Consider the following 17,077-nt stretch of genomic DNA (forward strand, 5'->3'; position numbering starts at 1 on the left):
CGCNNNNGCCCCCGCCCGGCCCGGGACGGGGCGGGGCGGGACCGGCGGTACCGAGCCGGCTGCGGCACCGCAGTCCCGCCATGTTCAACGTGGAGAGCCTGGAGCGCGCCGAGCTCGGCGAGAGCCTGCTCACCTGGGTGAGTGCGCGCTGCCCGCCCGCTCTGAGTTGGGCGGCGCCTCCCGCCCCGCCGCGGCTCAGCTCCGGTGACAGAGGCCCCGCGGCCCGTACCGCGGCCGGGCCGGGGTCGGCGGAGTCCCAGCGGAGTCCCGGCGGCCCGGCCTTGTTTTGTTTATGTCTCATCTTGGCGCTTCGGGGGTGCATGGGCAGGGCCGTGATCCGCCTCAACGCTGCCCCTGCAGCGGGGGAACAAAGGCCCGGGGGGCCGGCGCGGGAGCGCCCCCAGGTGCGCCCGGGCTGGGCTGGCGAGCTGCAGGCCGTGGCTCTGCTCCTTGTCCCTCCTGTGCCGTCGGCATGTCAGTATCCCGCTGGTCGTGCCTGGCCGTCGCTCTGACCAGCAAGGCCGCCTTTCTGACCGGAAACTTGCATTTCCGCCTGTTTATTTTTCTCTGTTTTTTAAGCAGTGCTTGAGTCGCGAGAGACAGTATTCACCGATGAGGTCGAGGATTTTACAGTATCAACCTAAGAGGTGATATATTTATTCCTGGAGGCGTTCAAGGCCAGGTTGGATGAGCCTCTGAGCAACCTGATCTAGCTGAAGGTGTCCCTGCTCATATGGGGTGGGGAGGTTGGAACCAGATGATTTTCAAGGTTCTTTTCCAGGTCAAACTCTTGTATGATTCTGTGATCTTATGATAAAAATTACTTTATACTACTTTAATGTTTGCATTTTTTCCCATAAATGTCTTTAGGTTATGCTGTCACTCAAAGAGCAGCCAAAATGTAGTGGACATTAAAACCTGGGTTTGCAGCTACCTGTAGTCTGAGCAGTGGCTGTAGCACAGACGTGGAATTTGCATTTCTGTAGCAGCTCAGTTATTGGTCAGTTGTTTGAAACCACTGGATTTTGGTTTGAGGCTGGTTTGGATTTTTCCCCTCTACACTCAAAATTGCTAAGTAAATACCTAGAATATGAAACTCTGCAATACAACTGATTGCTGAATAGAAGCAGAAATTTTCAGACATTTTTTCTATGAGAAGCCAGAGCTGACTGAAGCTCTGATAGTGATGCATAAGTTCCTGAAAAATAAAAGGTGAGATTTCTCAGTGAAAATCAAAAAGGATGAGCAAGGGAAATGAATGTATTGTTAAAGGTGAGCAAGTGGCCTGGAAAGTGTAGAAGGTGACAGTTTTGGGGAAGAGGTTTTCAGGGAAGTGCTTCATGTAGGTCTGGAATAAGTTACCCAGTTTCACTTTCCTTCACATTCCTGCCAATTTTTCCATCTTTGTTATGGACAAGCGTTGTCCACTTACCTTGCTTTTGGCTTTCCATGCTTTCTCTTTCAGGTGTGGGGAATAAAAAGTCCCAATATGAGAAAGTCAGTGTGTGTTAGTACTGGCAAAGAAAAGTTGAGAAAGAAAAGTAAAGCTCAGTCTTTATAATCTGCAACCCTGAAGCTGCACCTACCCCATGCAGCCTGGTCCTGTCTGTAGAAATGGTCACACAGGTCCCTTTACACTTCTCAAATATTGAGCTAATGAGGAGACTAGCTGCGTCTCTTTTGGTTAGCAGAAATAGTAAATAATCTTAAATACCATTTGAATGGGTCACCTTTATTCTGAGATGAATTTATGAAGTTACAGGTTATTTTACAGTTTTATCATTTATGTGGCTTTGAAACAGACTTAGTAAAAAAAACAAAGAAAGGTGACTTGACTTTATTCCAACATACATGAAACTTGCAGAAGAGGCAGCGAAGTTTTTTGTTCCTCCATGAAACTGACTATGTATAAGGAAGATGGTTCTTTTGCTTGGCTTTCTCTCAAGTCCCATAATGATTCTTGGGAAACCGTTCATTTAGATAGGAGGGTAGAGCTGTCTTAATAACAGTTTATGCACATCTGGGAAGGCTAGTAATTTCCCATTATGCCAGAGAAGCTGGTTGCTCTTTAGAACTGGTTTTGCCTCCCAGGTTGCTTGCTTAACATTCATACAGAAGTACTTAAACTGGTTTGTCTGTGTTTTGAATAGATAAGGCTTTCTGCAAGTCTGAGAACTTGTTCGGCCTAAAATGAATGTTTGCTCAGATGGATATAGGGTGAGAAGAAAGTGTTCCTCCCTCTGCCAACTCATGATTTTAATTAAGGAGCATATCACTTAGGCTTTTTACCCTGCATGCCTGTGATTTCTCTTCCACTGTGTTTAAGCTGGAGCAAGCTGTCCACCTCTGAATATGTGTTGGTTTATTTTTTAATATTTTGCCAATACCCATTTTTGTTATTAGGCTTTAGCTCTAGGTAGATTTAGCTAGCTTCTTGTTTATTTTTCATCTCTCTGACAGTGGCTTCAAATGGCTTCCTAAATAATTTTTGTTCAGCATTTTAAACACCTGGGTGAGTTTTGACTTCCTATCACTTTAGCAGGTGACTGTGGTGTTATTTTGAGACAGCCACAGTAGTGGCAACTTGAGCAAAACTGAACGAAGGACTAAAGGCTGAGTACTGACCTCTCAAAACTATATTTGCAGTCTAGCAGTGTTTGCAACCTACTGCAGTTGTAGATATGTTGCTCCACCAAAAATCTTCCACAAAACTCCTCTGAGACTATCCTATGCACTATGGGATTGTTATCCAAGATACAGTTTAGGCAAGGTACTTTAGAAGAGTGTGGCTGTGAGGTAAACCTGCAGTAATACTAAAATTGTTTCAATGTATCTAACAGAGATTGACAACTTTTTTCTGTTTAAAAGTTAAGACTGGTTTACATATGAACACAAGGGTTTTTGGTGCTGGGTTTGGGGTGTTTTTGTGTGTGTGTGTAGTGTCAGGAGCACTCTCAACTTAGATACATAGCTGAGGCACTTCCTAAAATGTGGAGAGCTGTCAGACGTGGCTGTGCCAGTTACATTTTAATGTATATGAAATCATTGTGATCGCTACAGGCTTTTGATGTGTAACCTGAGAAGTTTTTCTAGCATAGAACTATCATATGATACTGAAGAGATTGCTTAACACTGGTATGTAAACAGGAGGATTCCTCAAAGAGGTTGCTGCTAAGTGATTCTAAGTAGTAAGTTGATGTGGAGATGTCATGAACTTTCTTTCATTATGATAAATATCGCTTATTTTAGTATGTGTTGCCTCCACCAAACTGCATCTTGCCTGCTTTCTTTTCCAACCCTCAAGGCCAAATAGAGTTTTTGTTAAAACTTCAGTGATAAATGAGAACTTTTTAAACATTGCAAGGCTCCTCTTTCAGCATCCTCCACTTTGTAAGCACTTCAGTCATTTATATTGACCTTTCCCCCTTTTTGACTGAAAAGTCTCCTCAGTACAGTGTATCTCTGTCTTCTGTGTCATGGCCTATCCCCAGCTGTAAGGATTTTTCTGTGGTAGTATGAAGTATAGAGACCAACTACATGTGCCCAACTACTGAAACAGATTCCTCAAGACCACTGCTTGCAAATGCTTGATAGGCACTCTATTAAAAGAGAAATTACTTGGGGAATCTACTTGGAAGGCTGTTTTTCCTTGCTGTCCAGTTACATTCTTTTTAGATGATGCTGTTCTCGATCCTTCTGCATTTGCACTTTTAAGTACTCTTCTGGTTTCTTGTAGATGCCAAGATTGTAGGCAGCTTGCTATGCCTCTTCCACTCCTTAGCCACTGACCACGAAGTTGTAGAGTTTCATTTACTTCTGACAATATAATTGCATCAGCATATCTTACCTCTTGAAAAAAAATATATTTCAGAAGTGGTTGATTGTGCTGATGATGACAGGGAATCAAGAAAACTATTCTTTTGAATACAATGCATTGTGCATTCTTTGGAATACAATGTATTAACAGGGCAAAAACACTTGAGCTTGTCTACAATCATGGAATATGGCTTGAGGACCCTGGCAGATCACAGCCCTTGTAACTAATATGAAAGATCAGTAAGCTGAACAACCTTTTTTTATATTTTATGACCTCTCACTAAGATACTAAATAATCTGTTGCTCCAGCTTTTAAAAGGATAATTGTCTATGACTGTGTTATTTTGAGTGTAATATTCACTATGTTTGAAGGAGCTGGAGTGTCTAGCACCATTATTAGATAATAGGGATTTTTTTTAATGTATTGCTGAGAGGTCAGGCAGAAGCAGGAACTTCTCTTCAAGATTATATTGAAGAGCAAGTGATAGAAGGCTGATAACATAGGAGTACAATAATTAAAGGTAATAGAGTATGGTTTGTGTATGTTCCTTGCCATTGTCCCCCCCGTCTTTTGAGTCAACGTGAGAAAGAAAGACTGAACAAGAATTTGGAGGTGCTGGCATTATTCATTATGCATGGATTTTGACACTGTTAGATTTTCATTCTTTGGGGCCTTGTCCCAAATTCTGCTTTTTTTTTTTTTTCCTGTTTTCTCCTTCCTGAAGAGCTGTTCTATACAGTGTACAGTAGTTCTCTGAAGAAAAAATACATTTCTATATGATTTAGTATGTGCTCAATTTCAGCTTCCAATTCTGCCCCCACATTTTTTGGTGAGGGTTTGTGAGATGTTTCGTGGAAAAGAAACAGACTTTGCTGCTAGGAACTATGAACCTTAGAGAGTGTAAAGGAAACAGCTTTTCTGTTAGCTTGTTAATCTCAAAGTGGGAGGTGTGGAGAGAAATCTGTTTCTATCTTCTCTGAAATACTTAAACACAGATGTTTCAAAGAGATTAAGTCAAACTGTGAATTTTGCACAACTGTCTGTCTTAATTGTGACATTCTGGGACTTGTAAACCTTGAGATGTGTCCTTCTGTTCTTCCGGACCATTAGAAATCTTTGCTACAATGTGTAGACATTCAAGTTGAGCCGTGGACCTATCCTCTCTCCTCTGCTGCGCAATTGCACTTGCTGCTCTGTCCTTTGTTGGCTGACTATTTGTGGTCATTTAGAAAGGTCTAAATTTGGTTTGTTAAGTGCCCCAGCTTCAGAACCTAAGTCTGGGGTTTTAAAATCAGTTTAATTTGTAAGTCCTAATGATTAATTGAAAAAAACAAAAAACAAAAAAACAAAAAACAAACCCCAAACCACAGTGAAGTTACTTGCCACATGGCAACCAACACTAGCACAAGGCTACAGCAGGAATGCGTGGTTGAAAGTGAGGGGAAGAGAGTAGTAGTGTCCTTGTGGCTTTTGTTGCCAACAGCCTGGCAGGTCCTGCCATACTGGAAAGGGAGAGGGATTAACTCTTTCTTTAACCACTGGTAGTGGTTTCCTGCCCTGCAGAGTATGCTTGTGTTGTTTTTCTGTCTGCATTTGCCATATGTGACTTAGATCATTCCCTCATGTGAGTTCCTTAGTGCTGCTCATTCAGGGCAGAGAACAAAGAGACAGCATGGAAAAGAGAAGGGTTTCGGTGAAGGGAAAAGCTCTCTAAGGTTAAGGGTGGGGGAGTCCAGCCAGTGCTCTGCTCCTGCCTGTGTCAGGCAGAAGCTTCTGAATGGATACAAAGCTGGAGTTGTGTTTCAGTGGACTAGCTGGGGCCAGAAAGGGATGGGATCTTTTCAAAGGGAGCGCATAGGGAGTGTTTTTGAAGTGGTGCAGGTAGTGGAGCAAGTATTGCACAAGAAGATGCGTTGTAAATCTGACGGTAACATGCTTTAGCCCTGGGATTCCTAGGGCTCTTTCATGCCATTTAGCTGCAAATTTCTCTGCAAAAGTGTGTCATGCTGTAAGTGTAGTAGTAGTGCTTTGTATCCTTTGTGGATACATTTTAAGCTAAGTCTCTCAAGGTAGCTAAGTTAGGATACTTAAACAAGAAATACATATTTAACCCCACAATTTGTTTTTTGGGGACAACAGATCAGGGAAATGAGCATCTGTAATTTATTCACTGCAGTGTTGCAAAGTATTAAATGGATTATAACCTTTCTACATTTCAGGATTACATAAGATAGATCTTTGAATGAACTTGTTTGCCATGGCAGCAAGGTATCCATAGTTTCACTTCAGTGTAGGAATAAGTAGAAAAAAGTGTGTGAATAAGTGCAGCAGAATTTGTGTGTGGGGTTTTTTTTTCTTGATTTATTTTTTGTGTGTGTGGTTTTTTTTTGTTTTGTTTTGGTTTTGTTTGTTTGGGTTTTTTTTTTGCGTGTGTGTGCTTGTTTTTTGTTTTATTAATTCTACTGTCCCATTTGTGGCTAGGAAAAAAAAAAAACCCAGCATGACTTGATTGCTCTGGCAGGGTTAATGATGTAATTTTATGGGCAATGTCAAAAGATGACTGGCTGTTACATGATGGCTACTGCCTCTTTTTTATGGAATTCAGTCAGCCTCTGAAAAATCTTATGCTGCACAGAATTCCATGAAATTTAGGTAATTGTTTATTGAAATATAAATAAAGAAAAGGAGAAGACTTGAACTGCAAGGTATGTAATTTTACAGGTTACAGATACATCTGTTACCAGTCCTAGAATCTGTTAAGTCTGAAATTTTTTAACCTGGTGAAAATTTAGTGCCAGCTTTCTCTTAATCCTGTCTTTTAGCTGGTAAATCATTCTTACTCATGCGATCCTGTGAAAGCCTGTGTTTCCACACTGGTCAGAAAGTTTGTGCAGATAATATTTCAGTAGAACTTAGTGTTCTTGGATTCATCTTCTGTGCTTTCGGGGAAGAGAGGTATTTCTTTCACCTGTTAATAGAGACTGTTTGTCATCTGAATTATAGCTGCAAAGGTTGAAACTATGGGCTTTAAATAGTTCTTTTTCTGTATTTTGCAAGGAAAAGGCTATAATCTATTTTTTACTATTTATTGTTTTGGTTATTTTCTTTTTGTTCCGCTTGCTTTTTGTTAGGTTGATTTGTTTTGGTGTTTTTTTGGTTTGGTTTTCTTGTTTTGTTGTCTTGGGGTTTTGTTTCTTTGTATTTGTTTGGATTTTTTGTTTGTTTGAGTAGTGTTAGAAATATGTATAAATTTGGAAAGTTTCTCTAGCTAGCCACTAGCCAAGAAGTAAATTGGCTTTTCTTGGCCCTGTGCCCTCACATAAATGCTGTATCCTGCTGCCTGGTACTTATTTTAGTATGGATCTGTTTGGGTACATTTGCCTGACGTTGTTTAGGTTTCTAGTAGCTTAGACAGCTTCATTCAGAATAGAAAGATTTCACTCTTCTGTTCATTGAGTGCTGTTCTGCTATTTGTATTGCTACTTTTACAGAAAGTTTCATTATCCTTCTTTGGTGAAACTTCAGATGTCCCAATTCTATGGGCTGGATTACCATCTGGGCTTCTGTGAGTCAGAGTGCTGAAGATAGAAGATATCCTTCTTCTGTGTTTAATATGACATCATTATAAGTGTATTATTTTGTCTCTTCTGGGCAGTAGAGATGGAAAATTTTGTACTTTGGTTAACAGAGGAAGCTACTGGTTCCTGGAAATCCTACCATTTGTGTTTTGGATTTTTTTTTTTTCCAAAAAAGGAAAGGAGATACTTCTTGTCTTAAAAGGCACTTTTGAAGCTTTCTAAAATTCATTGATGCTTGGTGCAGTGTGAATGTACATATCCCATAAGTGTGGGTGCATTGATTTAATGTGTAGCAATTTTGCTCTTTATTAGTAGTTTGTATTTTGAAATGAGAAAGAATTGACTGGTACGTACTACTTTTAAATAAAATGTGATTAAATAGATGAAGGCTTGGAAAGAACTGTTGGTTTATGTTGCCGTTTTAGGCCTTCCTATTATGTATTATATATGTTCTTTTTATCTTAATTACAAATGCTGTTTAGAATTTTTTTTTATCAGTTGGCTCATCTGGCTTTCAGCTGAAAACAGGAATGCGTTAATTTTCACCACAGGAGTGGGTAGGTTAGCTTGTGTTTTCATTAATGTTTCTGAAATGGTTAAACCAAAAACCATTCAGACTTGAGACTCTGTTCATTGTGTCTTAATAATTTGTCATACTTGAACACGTCAGTTAGCAGCAATTTAGTGGCAATGCCAAGACAGTGCAGTAGTAACTGGTTTGTGCTGTCATGGCTCTCTCATCTCTTAAGTCTTTTAGTAAGTAAGCTTTAGTTAAGGTGTTTCTTCTGTTTTCTGCACTGTGTTTCTGCAAAGGAAATATTTAATAACTGCAAAAGTGTCACTTTGAATAAATATTTTGATTGAGATATTTCATGGCTTTGATATTTGCGTTTAAATACAATATACATAAAATGAGAGGCCAATTAATAAAAAATATTCAAGTCCTTCCCTAGAAGAATTCCCACCCTCACTAGTAATGTAAAAACCTTGTCATTTCATTGTTGGGCTAATCAATTCACTAACATTACAGCTGGATTGCAAAGTAACTTTTGAGATTGTAGTAATGAAAGTTTGACAACCTTAAAATCAGTGGAAACATTCACAAATTCAAATCTTGGGATAAAGCTGCTGCTTGTTAGGGAATCTGTTTCCCCATTGTTTGTTTCACGCAGTCTGTTGTTTACTTGGAAAGTGTGAAAAAACAGCTTATGCCATGACCATGTAGGCAGAAGGCAGCAGTACTACGAACTGTGAGGAGAAAAATGGGCGAAGAAATCTTAAAGTTACCCAAAAGCACAAGATCTGCTTTTAGGATGATAATCCACTTCTAATTTGAAAGGGCTGTCTCAATACAAGAATTTTACATCTGAGGAAGAACTGTGTGTATCACTTAATTATTTAGCTGTTGTGAAAAGAATTATTCTGCTTTCCTAAAAGCATTTGAAGCTGAGTGAATGTTTTAGTGAGATTCTTGCAGATCTTGTGGATAATACGTGATTAATGTGCAAGGACAGAAGTATCCAACCCACCTTATTCTTCTTCACCTTCTGCCAGTGCACTTGTTGCATCCAGCCTAGTGAAGCTGATTCTTTATTGTCTCCTTTCACAGCCACTTCTCCCTGTCTTGTGTTGTTGATTTGTATCTTCTGTACTGGCATGGCGTTGTTCTTGGCTCTGCGTAGCAACCAGCTATAAGCTTGCATAGTGAGTTCCAAAAATGTGGGGAAATAGTGGATGAATAATTCTAAATTGGCGGTGCCATGGTTAAATCCTTGTTGGGAATTAAGGATCACACAAGCGCTCATTCATTCCCCCCTGATTCCCCTGCCAGTGGGAAGTAGAATGAGAAAAAAAAGGTAAACCTTGCAGGTGTACATAAGAAAAATTTAATCATTGAAACAAAATAACACAACAATAACAATTATAGGCTAGATATAACATATAGAATAGTACCAGTAATGAATATAACATAGTACTAAATATGCTAATAACGGTAATAATAATAATAATAATAATAATTGTTAATAAAAATTATAATGGTAAGGAGAGGGAAGGAGTGGCAAAACCTGACAGAAACAAGTAGGTTGGTCAGAATCTGTGAACCTATGCTCATTTTGTCCCCCACCAGTGACTGGGGAATGCTTTGCTTGGATAAATTGGAAAGTGAGTGTTACTGTTTGTTGTATTTGCGCTTAAGGTAACCATTCACACAGAGTTTTATGTGCTAAGAACCACTAATAACAATTTCAGGTATTATTCCGAAAGAATATTTATGAGATTTGTTATGTAACTCCATCATTAATAAAAACCAAACTGTGTATATAATCACTGTGCAAAGAGCAAGTCTTTCATTATCCCTTAGTGTTGAGAAGGAGAATTTTTTTTTGTCTTTGAGGTGGAATTGGTTGGCTTTATTTTGCTTTTTACTTTTTTTCTTTTTCTCATCAAGTTTAATGGGATGCTGGATTCCCCATTACATTTTTATCCTGGTTTTCACCTGCTGTCTTTGACAACTGAGTGTTTGTCCAGTTCACTGATGTTCGCATCAAAAGTATTTTTCATGAAATACATTTTTGCATCCTATCCCTAGCAGCTAAGAAATCCTCACTAGTCATATATGTAATTGGGAACTGGAGCTCAAATTTTCTAAAGTATTGTCTTCCTGAAGCATTTATTTAGTCCCTAGTGAGAGCCTCCTTTGCATTGTAGTAGTAACCTATTAGTTCTTATTCTAATATTTTTATAAAAATTAACTCTTCATGTCCACGTGGATCAGAAATCTGGATTAATATTCAGTAAAATTAAAGAACCCTTTCTGTCATTGCATGATAGTTGATGGAAGGTATGAAGACCTACTAGACCTAGTTATTTAAGTCAAGTGGTGGAGGTTTTTCACTCTACCCCTTTCTTTTCCCCATAGTCCTTTGACAGGATCATAGACTAGTTTGTGTTATAAGGGACCTATAAATGTCAGGTAGTCTAACCCTCCCCCCCCTTCCCCCAGCCCCTTCCCCTGGCTTTGGGCATGAACATCTTCGACCAGGTTGTGCAGAGCCTAGCCCAGCCTTACTGGGGACGGGGCATCTGCCACTTCTCTGATCCAGTGTTTTACCACCCTCATCATAGAATAATTCTTCCTTATCTACTCTGAATCTATGATTTTTTCAATTTAAAACAGTTACTGCTTTTCTGGTTGCTACAGGATCTATTCAAAAGTGTGTCCCTGTCCTCCCTTTAAGTACTGAAAGGCCACAGTGAGGTCTCACTGAAGCCTTCTCCTCTTCTCCAGGCTGAATAACACCAACTCTCCCAACCTTTCCTCATAGGAAGAAAGCCCTACTCAGTGCCTGCTCAAACATGTCAATGTCTTCCTTGTATGAAGGACCCTAGAGCTGGACATAGTACTGAGAGTCGCAAGAGAAAGTGGTAGAAGGGGAAAATCACCTCCTTTAACCTTCTGACCATGCATGTTTCTGACTAATGTTCAGCTTCACCCACCAGCACCGCCAACTCCTTTGCAGGGCTGCTCTCAATCTGTTCATCTCCCAGCCTGGGTTGGTAGGGGGGGTTGCCCCAGTTCAGATGCAGCACTTGGCCTTGAGCTTCATGAGATTCATGTGTGCCCACAGACATGACGTGGAGGCTCCATACAGCAGTTCAGGAAGTGGGGGAAAAGCCCCAATAATCATAACAGCAAACAGAAATTAGTTTTCAGTGTTATGTAACTAACGACGAGAACTGCATTACAAGCACTCTAGAGGCAGGAGCAGAGGAGCAGTTCATGCAGGAAGGGAGAGTAGTCTTCCAGGAGGAGATGTATCACAATGCACTGTTTTAACAGCTGTTACCAAATAGCTGTTTATAGGGACGCACACAAATTTGCTTGCTCAATAGTTGGAGCTCTATGTCTTGCCACATTCTTGTCATTTGCCACATTCTTATAATTTTGTCCCTTCTGGAAAGTGAACTCTTACTTTTCTAGAGGAAAGTAAGCAAGTTTAGCATACTGTGGAACTGGCAGTGGTATGGGAATTTAACTTTGTAAATTTGAAAAGCTATTTTGTGTAAAGTTTTTTGAAGAAAATATGTATCTTTCGTATCTCTACGGGATATGAAAAGCATATAGTTCTTTATTTTTTAAGATTTGTGTAAATGTTTTGCAGTATAAATTCGGCACAATTGAAATATAAAAATTAAATTTATAGTTTTTTTAACTAAAACTAAATATAAAAAATACATAAACTAAATGTAAAAGTAAATTTCATTTATTGTGACATTTTAATGTCCATGCAGATAAAAGACACATTAGTTTAAGTCTTTCTTTCTTTTCTGTGATGTCTGACTATAAGAAACGTTGTTTTCCTCAATGGCAGTCTTGCATATATGTTTATGGGAGGAAGAAAGAGTTCAGATAGGTTACCTGAACCTTATTGACAGTTCAGACTTTTTTTTTTTTTTGGTATGTAAAGTGTAAGGGAAGTATGATGGTGAAATTATACACAAAATAACAGAGAATGTGCATCTTATTCTTCTGTGTTTTGAAAATAGATCACCTTCTGTGACCATCACTGTAGTGGTATTATCTACATACACTTTTATTTAGTCAAGGAAGTGTTTCATATATCAAGTTACAAAATAAATCTAAAACGCCCTGGTTAATTTGCACTCTGAAGGCCTCAATTTTATGTTGCTGTTGCTTATTTGAAAAGAGCATTTAACATTGCCTTATTCTGGAAAACTGTAACAGTAGTAGTTCTTAAGGGATTTTTTGATTTTGGTCTTAGCAATCAGCAGAGTGATTTCGATTTTCATTGTTTAAATGTATAATACAGAAAACTCGAAGAAAGGTTTTCATTGTCTGTGCTTGATAATTTTATCTTTTTAGATCTTAAAATTCTTCAGGCATAAGTATCCACAGTGTTATTGGAGCCCATTTTATTGTAGCTGTAAACTATTATATATTGTTTAATATTTTGCCAAATTGGAGGTTCAGAGTTGTCTCTGTATTCCTTCAACAGTGTTGCCATAAATCAGAAACTATTGGTAAATTCAGTTTTCTGGCAAAATAACAATTCAGTGTTGTACCCTGTTGTGTTGTGTTTTCATGTGTGGGTTTTTTTCCTCACCCACCCACTCCAATTTTCACCTATTGTCCTGACAACCTATGATGGCTTCTTGATTTCTGGAGAGGAAGCTGTGGGGTTTTTACAAGTAGTTCAGACCATGCTGTAAGAAAATCTGAATCAGAAGTGCAGAAGTCACTTCTGTATGTCTTATAATGCACTCAGTAATTTATTCATGTGCTTTTGGAATATGGACAGTATTCATTACTATTAACTGGTCACAGTTGATCAGAAAACATGCTCTGAGAGCTCAATTTTTGACTCTTCATGGATATAATGACGCTTTTTTTCCTACTTGAGTGTTAGTTTTTTTCTCCAGAATGAAGGGAAAAAAGGAAAGTTCACCTAGATGCCTGTACTCCAAATTAATGTAAAATGCCATTGCTAGAGTTTCTACATGACTAATTGTACCTTACATGACCTAGAGTGCTTATACCAAAGGTGTAATAATGTACTATTCCAAAGGTATAAAGAGAATCTGGCTATTTTGCACGTGACTTTCTGAGAGCCTTCTCAGAGAAAGATCTTCAGAATTTCCTAATGAAACATTAATTGTCTTTTATTGTAATACACACATATAAAGGGTATTTATTGGGAAATTACTAACGACTGTTACTCTTCCAAATGCCACTGAAGCATGAATCGTTGTATGTTATGTTCAGGAAAGAATGATTGATGTATCTAGCATTTATGTACTCTGAAACTGCACGTGCTTTTGTAGACTGCCTTATCCCTTGTGTGTATGAACAAATTTGCTTTCTACAAATAAGCCCAAGTTTCCTGTAGGAGGAGGATAGTAGCAGAGAGCACTAGGCAGATACCCTCCAAATAATACCATAAAAATTATTTTTACACACTCATCCACATCATTTAAAAATAATGTTATTTTAAAGTAAATTATCAAGTAACTTAAACCATTTAAAAAGATTGTCCTGAAGTGCACCTGATTCTTCTCACCGAGAGAGCAAGGAAGAAAAGAGCTTTGCTATGGACTGTGGTGCATGTCACTGTGTTAATACATCAGCATGAAATATTCAGAATTCTAGTAGTGTATAAACCAATTAGGGTTTAGCAGCATTGTGTTCTTCTCTTCCATCTGATAGTAGGGATTAATCAAGTTCGGAATACATATGTCAATTTACATTTCATCTTCTCATTGTGGGGAGCTGATGAGAATTCTGTGGGATCACTGTCTTTCTAAAAATGTTCTTTCTTTTATTGGTTGGGAGCATGTACTTGAATATATATACAAGACTATATGGAAGTACTTGAATGCACTGATGACTTTCAGTAAGCAGAAAATGCAGTAGAAAGTTTGCTTTTTGGGGAATGTAATACTGGTTTTTTTACCAGTTTGTTGAGAAAACTAGGATACAAAGCTCTGTTCATTTCTTTGATAGCTATTAAATATAAAGGTTTTTAAACTGAACATGTACGCTAAATATGTGGAGTTTATTCTTTTTACTATTTGGTAGTATTTTTTTTCAAACCTTTGAAAATTTCTTTACATTGAAGGAAACACGGATAACTTCTTCCTTTCTCCCATAGATCCAAACATTTAATGTTGAGGCACCATGCCAGACCGTGGAAGATTTAACGAGTGGGGTTGTGATGGCCCAGGTTCTTCAAAAAATGTAAGTAATTGTTTACTTAATGAATTAAATACAGACAGTTTTTATCTGTACATTTTTGTATATTTACATGTGTTTTATCTTGCCTGGTATTCCCTAAGGATGTGACTTAGATAGCACTTTAAAGTGGAACATGACTAATAATTTTTTTCTCTGTAGTTTACAGATAACTATCTTAAATGAAAAAAAATTATTTTAGACAAGAGTTCATTCAAGTGTGACCTTACTGGAAAGTAACCTGACTTAAAACTAAACTTACAGATTCACACTTAAAATTGAAATCAGTGCAGAGTAATACCTTTAATTTAATTAATTGCCCTGATTGTTGTTTGAAACTATAGTCAGTAATGTTAGAAGTAGTTTAATGTATAAAACTTCAATGATAAACTGAATGGAACTGTCAGTTTAGTTGTTTGCAGTTGGAAGTACTTTTCTGTTTGTTTCCACTACCCCTTATCTGTTCACCAGACACTACTGAGATTATGTGAGGATATAAAGAAGAAGCCATTGGATTATTTATACACAGGATTGGTAAGATCTTACTGAGCCTTTTCTTCTTGAGGCTAAACAAAAACAGCTCACTCAGTCTCACCTCACTTGGCAGTCTGTTAATCATCTCAACTGCCCTTTGCTGAACTTCCGTGTATGTCCCGGTGTCTCTCTTACTGGGGAGGCCTGGAGGCAGCAGTTCAGATACGGTTTTAACAGATCTGAGCAGTACCTCCCTTGGCCTGCTGGTAGCAATCTTCCCAGTACAGCCCAGGTTTTGGTTTGCCTTCTTTGCTGCAAGGACACATTGCTGGAGTGTGTTCCACTTGGTTTCTGCCTGGTTTCTTGTCTGCAAAGCTGTTTTCCAGCCAGTGACCCCCGGTATATATTGGTGAATAGTGTTTGCATTTAACTTTTCTGAAATGTGTAAGGTTCCTCTCAGCCTTTTTTTCCACCTTGCCAAATTTTTCCTAAATGGCAACGCAACTATCAGGTGTGTCAATCACACCTTCCATTTTTGTATTATATGAAAAGTGCCCTCTGTACCATCATCTAGATCCTTGCTAAAGACAGCTAATAGTATTGACCCCTTGGATATGCTGCTAGTGAACTGGCCTCCAGCTGAATTTCATGCTTCTGAAACCTTTGAGCCTAACATTTCAGCCATTTTTCATTCCCACCTTGCTATCCAGTTACCCCAGCAATGCTTCATCAGTTCTTCTATGAAGGTGTCATTCTGATCAGGCAGTCTATAGCAGGAATCTGTAACGGTGTCACTCATGTTGATCTGCTTAGTCATTCTGACTAGTAATCTCTCAGCTGGCTCATATCTGTCCTCTGGTCTGTCGCAGAAAGGGCATCTTTCTGTCACTGCCTTCTCAGCTTGTTCTTCCTAAGGAGTCTGTATGCTTATGGCAGCCGCCTTGGCATGTGAGCCATCCTACCATGACTTCATGATCCCAGTGGGTCTGTGACCTTGTAACTACATACAGAACTCTGTTTATTCCTATTTGTTCTCTATGCTGCCTGCATTAGTGCATAAACACTCCACATATGCATCCTGTCTTTCTGATTCCCAAGAATTAAGCTTTCCCCAGAGTGTTCTTCTTTAGGCCTTTCTATATTTATGTGCATATGCTTGAGGTGATCCCACTTTACTCAGACCTGTTTTGTTGACTATGAGGTGTCTTTTGTTCATATCATTCCTCACCCCTAGTTCTTCAACAGAGTTCACTACTTTGTAATTTGTAACTTAATGTTCATTTTTTTGTATAAAACTGTTCTTAACATCTTGGCCAGCCTGTTCGTGAAGATGCATCTGCCCACCATAGTCTGGTGGATCCTATCTCTTCCAAGCAGTCCTTATTCTGAGAAGGGTTTAATGGTTATCGAAATCAAAACTTTGTTGCCAACACTGTATCACAGCAGGTTGTTGACCTGCAGGGTCTGTCTGCTGCTCAAACCTCCTTCTCACTAACTGTGGCAACAGGGGAGAAGACCACCCGAGCCTTGACCATACCTTCCAAAGCTGCATAATCACATTTGGCACTTTGCAGGTTTCCCTAGCTGTACAGCTCGTGCCCAGGTGGAAGAGCTGAAGGAATAATCACGTGAGGGCTGGACAAGCTTCAGCAGTCTTTCAACAATGCCCGGAATTCAAATCCCGAGCAAGCAACAGCCCTTCTTGATGTCAGTCAGAAGATGAGGGTCCTCCATCCTGTTCTAGTGTTTAGCGCTTCCCTCTTGTGCTGCTGCATGGCTCAGGTTTACTGAGCACGGATGATTTGTTTGGCAGAGCTCCTAGGGCTGTAACTGCTATGAGTCTGTTCTTTAGCTGCAGATTCTCAGGAGCAGGAGCCTTCCTTCTATTGAGAGAAGGAACTGCCAGTTCACAGGAAGAAAAAAAAAAAAGGAGGAAAGGGAAATCTCAATGTAGTCAAATATTTCAAAGCAAGATTTTTTAGCATGTGGTTCTGAGATACTGTTTTCAGCTGATGAACTGAATTTTAAAAATAATATTACAATACAAATATTGCATTTCTGTAGCATGATTTTAAAATACGTGAAGATCAACTAAACAATTTATAATTCTTTCTTTATGTCCTATATAATAATTTGAACATGCCAAAATTAGTATTCAACTATCTTACTTTATGGTAGTTGTGCTTCAGATTTAACATTTTGCATACTTATGTAATGAACAGACATATTCTCATGCTGAAATTTAGCAACAGTATTGCTAAATCTTGTCTGCATTCCTGCTGAGATAAACCTTGAAGAGCAGCAGCAATCTGATCTTGGATTGTACAACAGGAATGATAACATGAACAATCTTTGAGAGAAAATATTGCTTTTTTGTTTTTCTTTTTAAAGCAGAATAAACAGAAGGTAAGTAGTATAAGATAAGAAGTGTAACAGAAGATTAGTCTAATTGATTTT

At 38.9% G+C, this 17,077-nt stretch overlaps 2 protein-coding genes across 6 annotated transcripts in view; one reads left to right on the forward strand and one right to left on the reverse strand.

Annotated features, from left to right (window-relative positions):
- RNF170 (ring finger protein 170) overlaps positions 1-192 on the reverse strand; it is a 34,323-nt gene extending 34,131 nt beyond the window's left edge. Inside the window, exon 1 of one of the 2 annotated variants that reach the window (XM_041470959.1) lies at positions 134-192. The gene's annotated coding sequence lies outside the window, so the exon portion shown is untranslated. The remainder of the gene's footprint in view (positions 1-133) is intronic. The other variant, XM_041470969.1, reaches the window with a different exon arrangement.
- HOOK3 (hook microtubule tethering protein 3) overlaps positions 14-17,077 on the forward strand; it is an 84,833-nt gene continuing 67,769 nt past the window's right edge. For all 4 annotated transcript variants that reach the window (XM_041470830.1, XM_041470837.1, XM_041470845.1 and 1 more), the window contains exons 1-2: positions 14-137; positions 14,067-14,152. In XM_041470830.1, the coding sequence (XP_041326764.1) occupies positions 81-137; positions 14,067-14,152 (143 nt within the window). In that variant the 5' untranslated portion in view covers positions 14-80. The remainder of the gene's footprint in view (positions 138-14,066; positions 14,153-17,077) is intronic.

This window comes from Pyrgilauda ruficollis, unplaced genomic scaffold (assembly GCF_017590135.1).
Source record: "Pyrgilauda ruficollis isolate IOZ18807 unplaced genomic scaffold, ASM1759013v1 scaffold106, whole genome shotgun sequence".
NCBI classification, from domain to species: domain Eukaryota; kingdom Metazoa; phylum Chordata; class Aves; order Passeriformes; family Passeridae; genus Pyrgilauda; species Pyrgilauda ruficollis.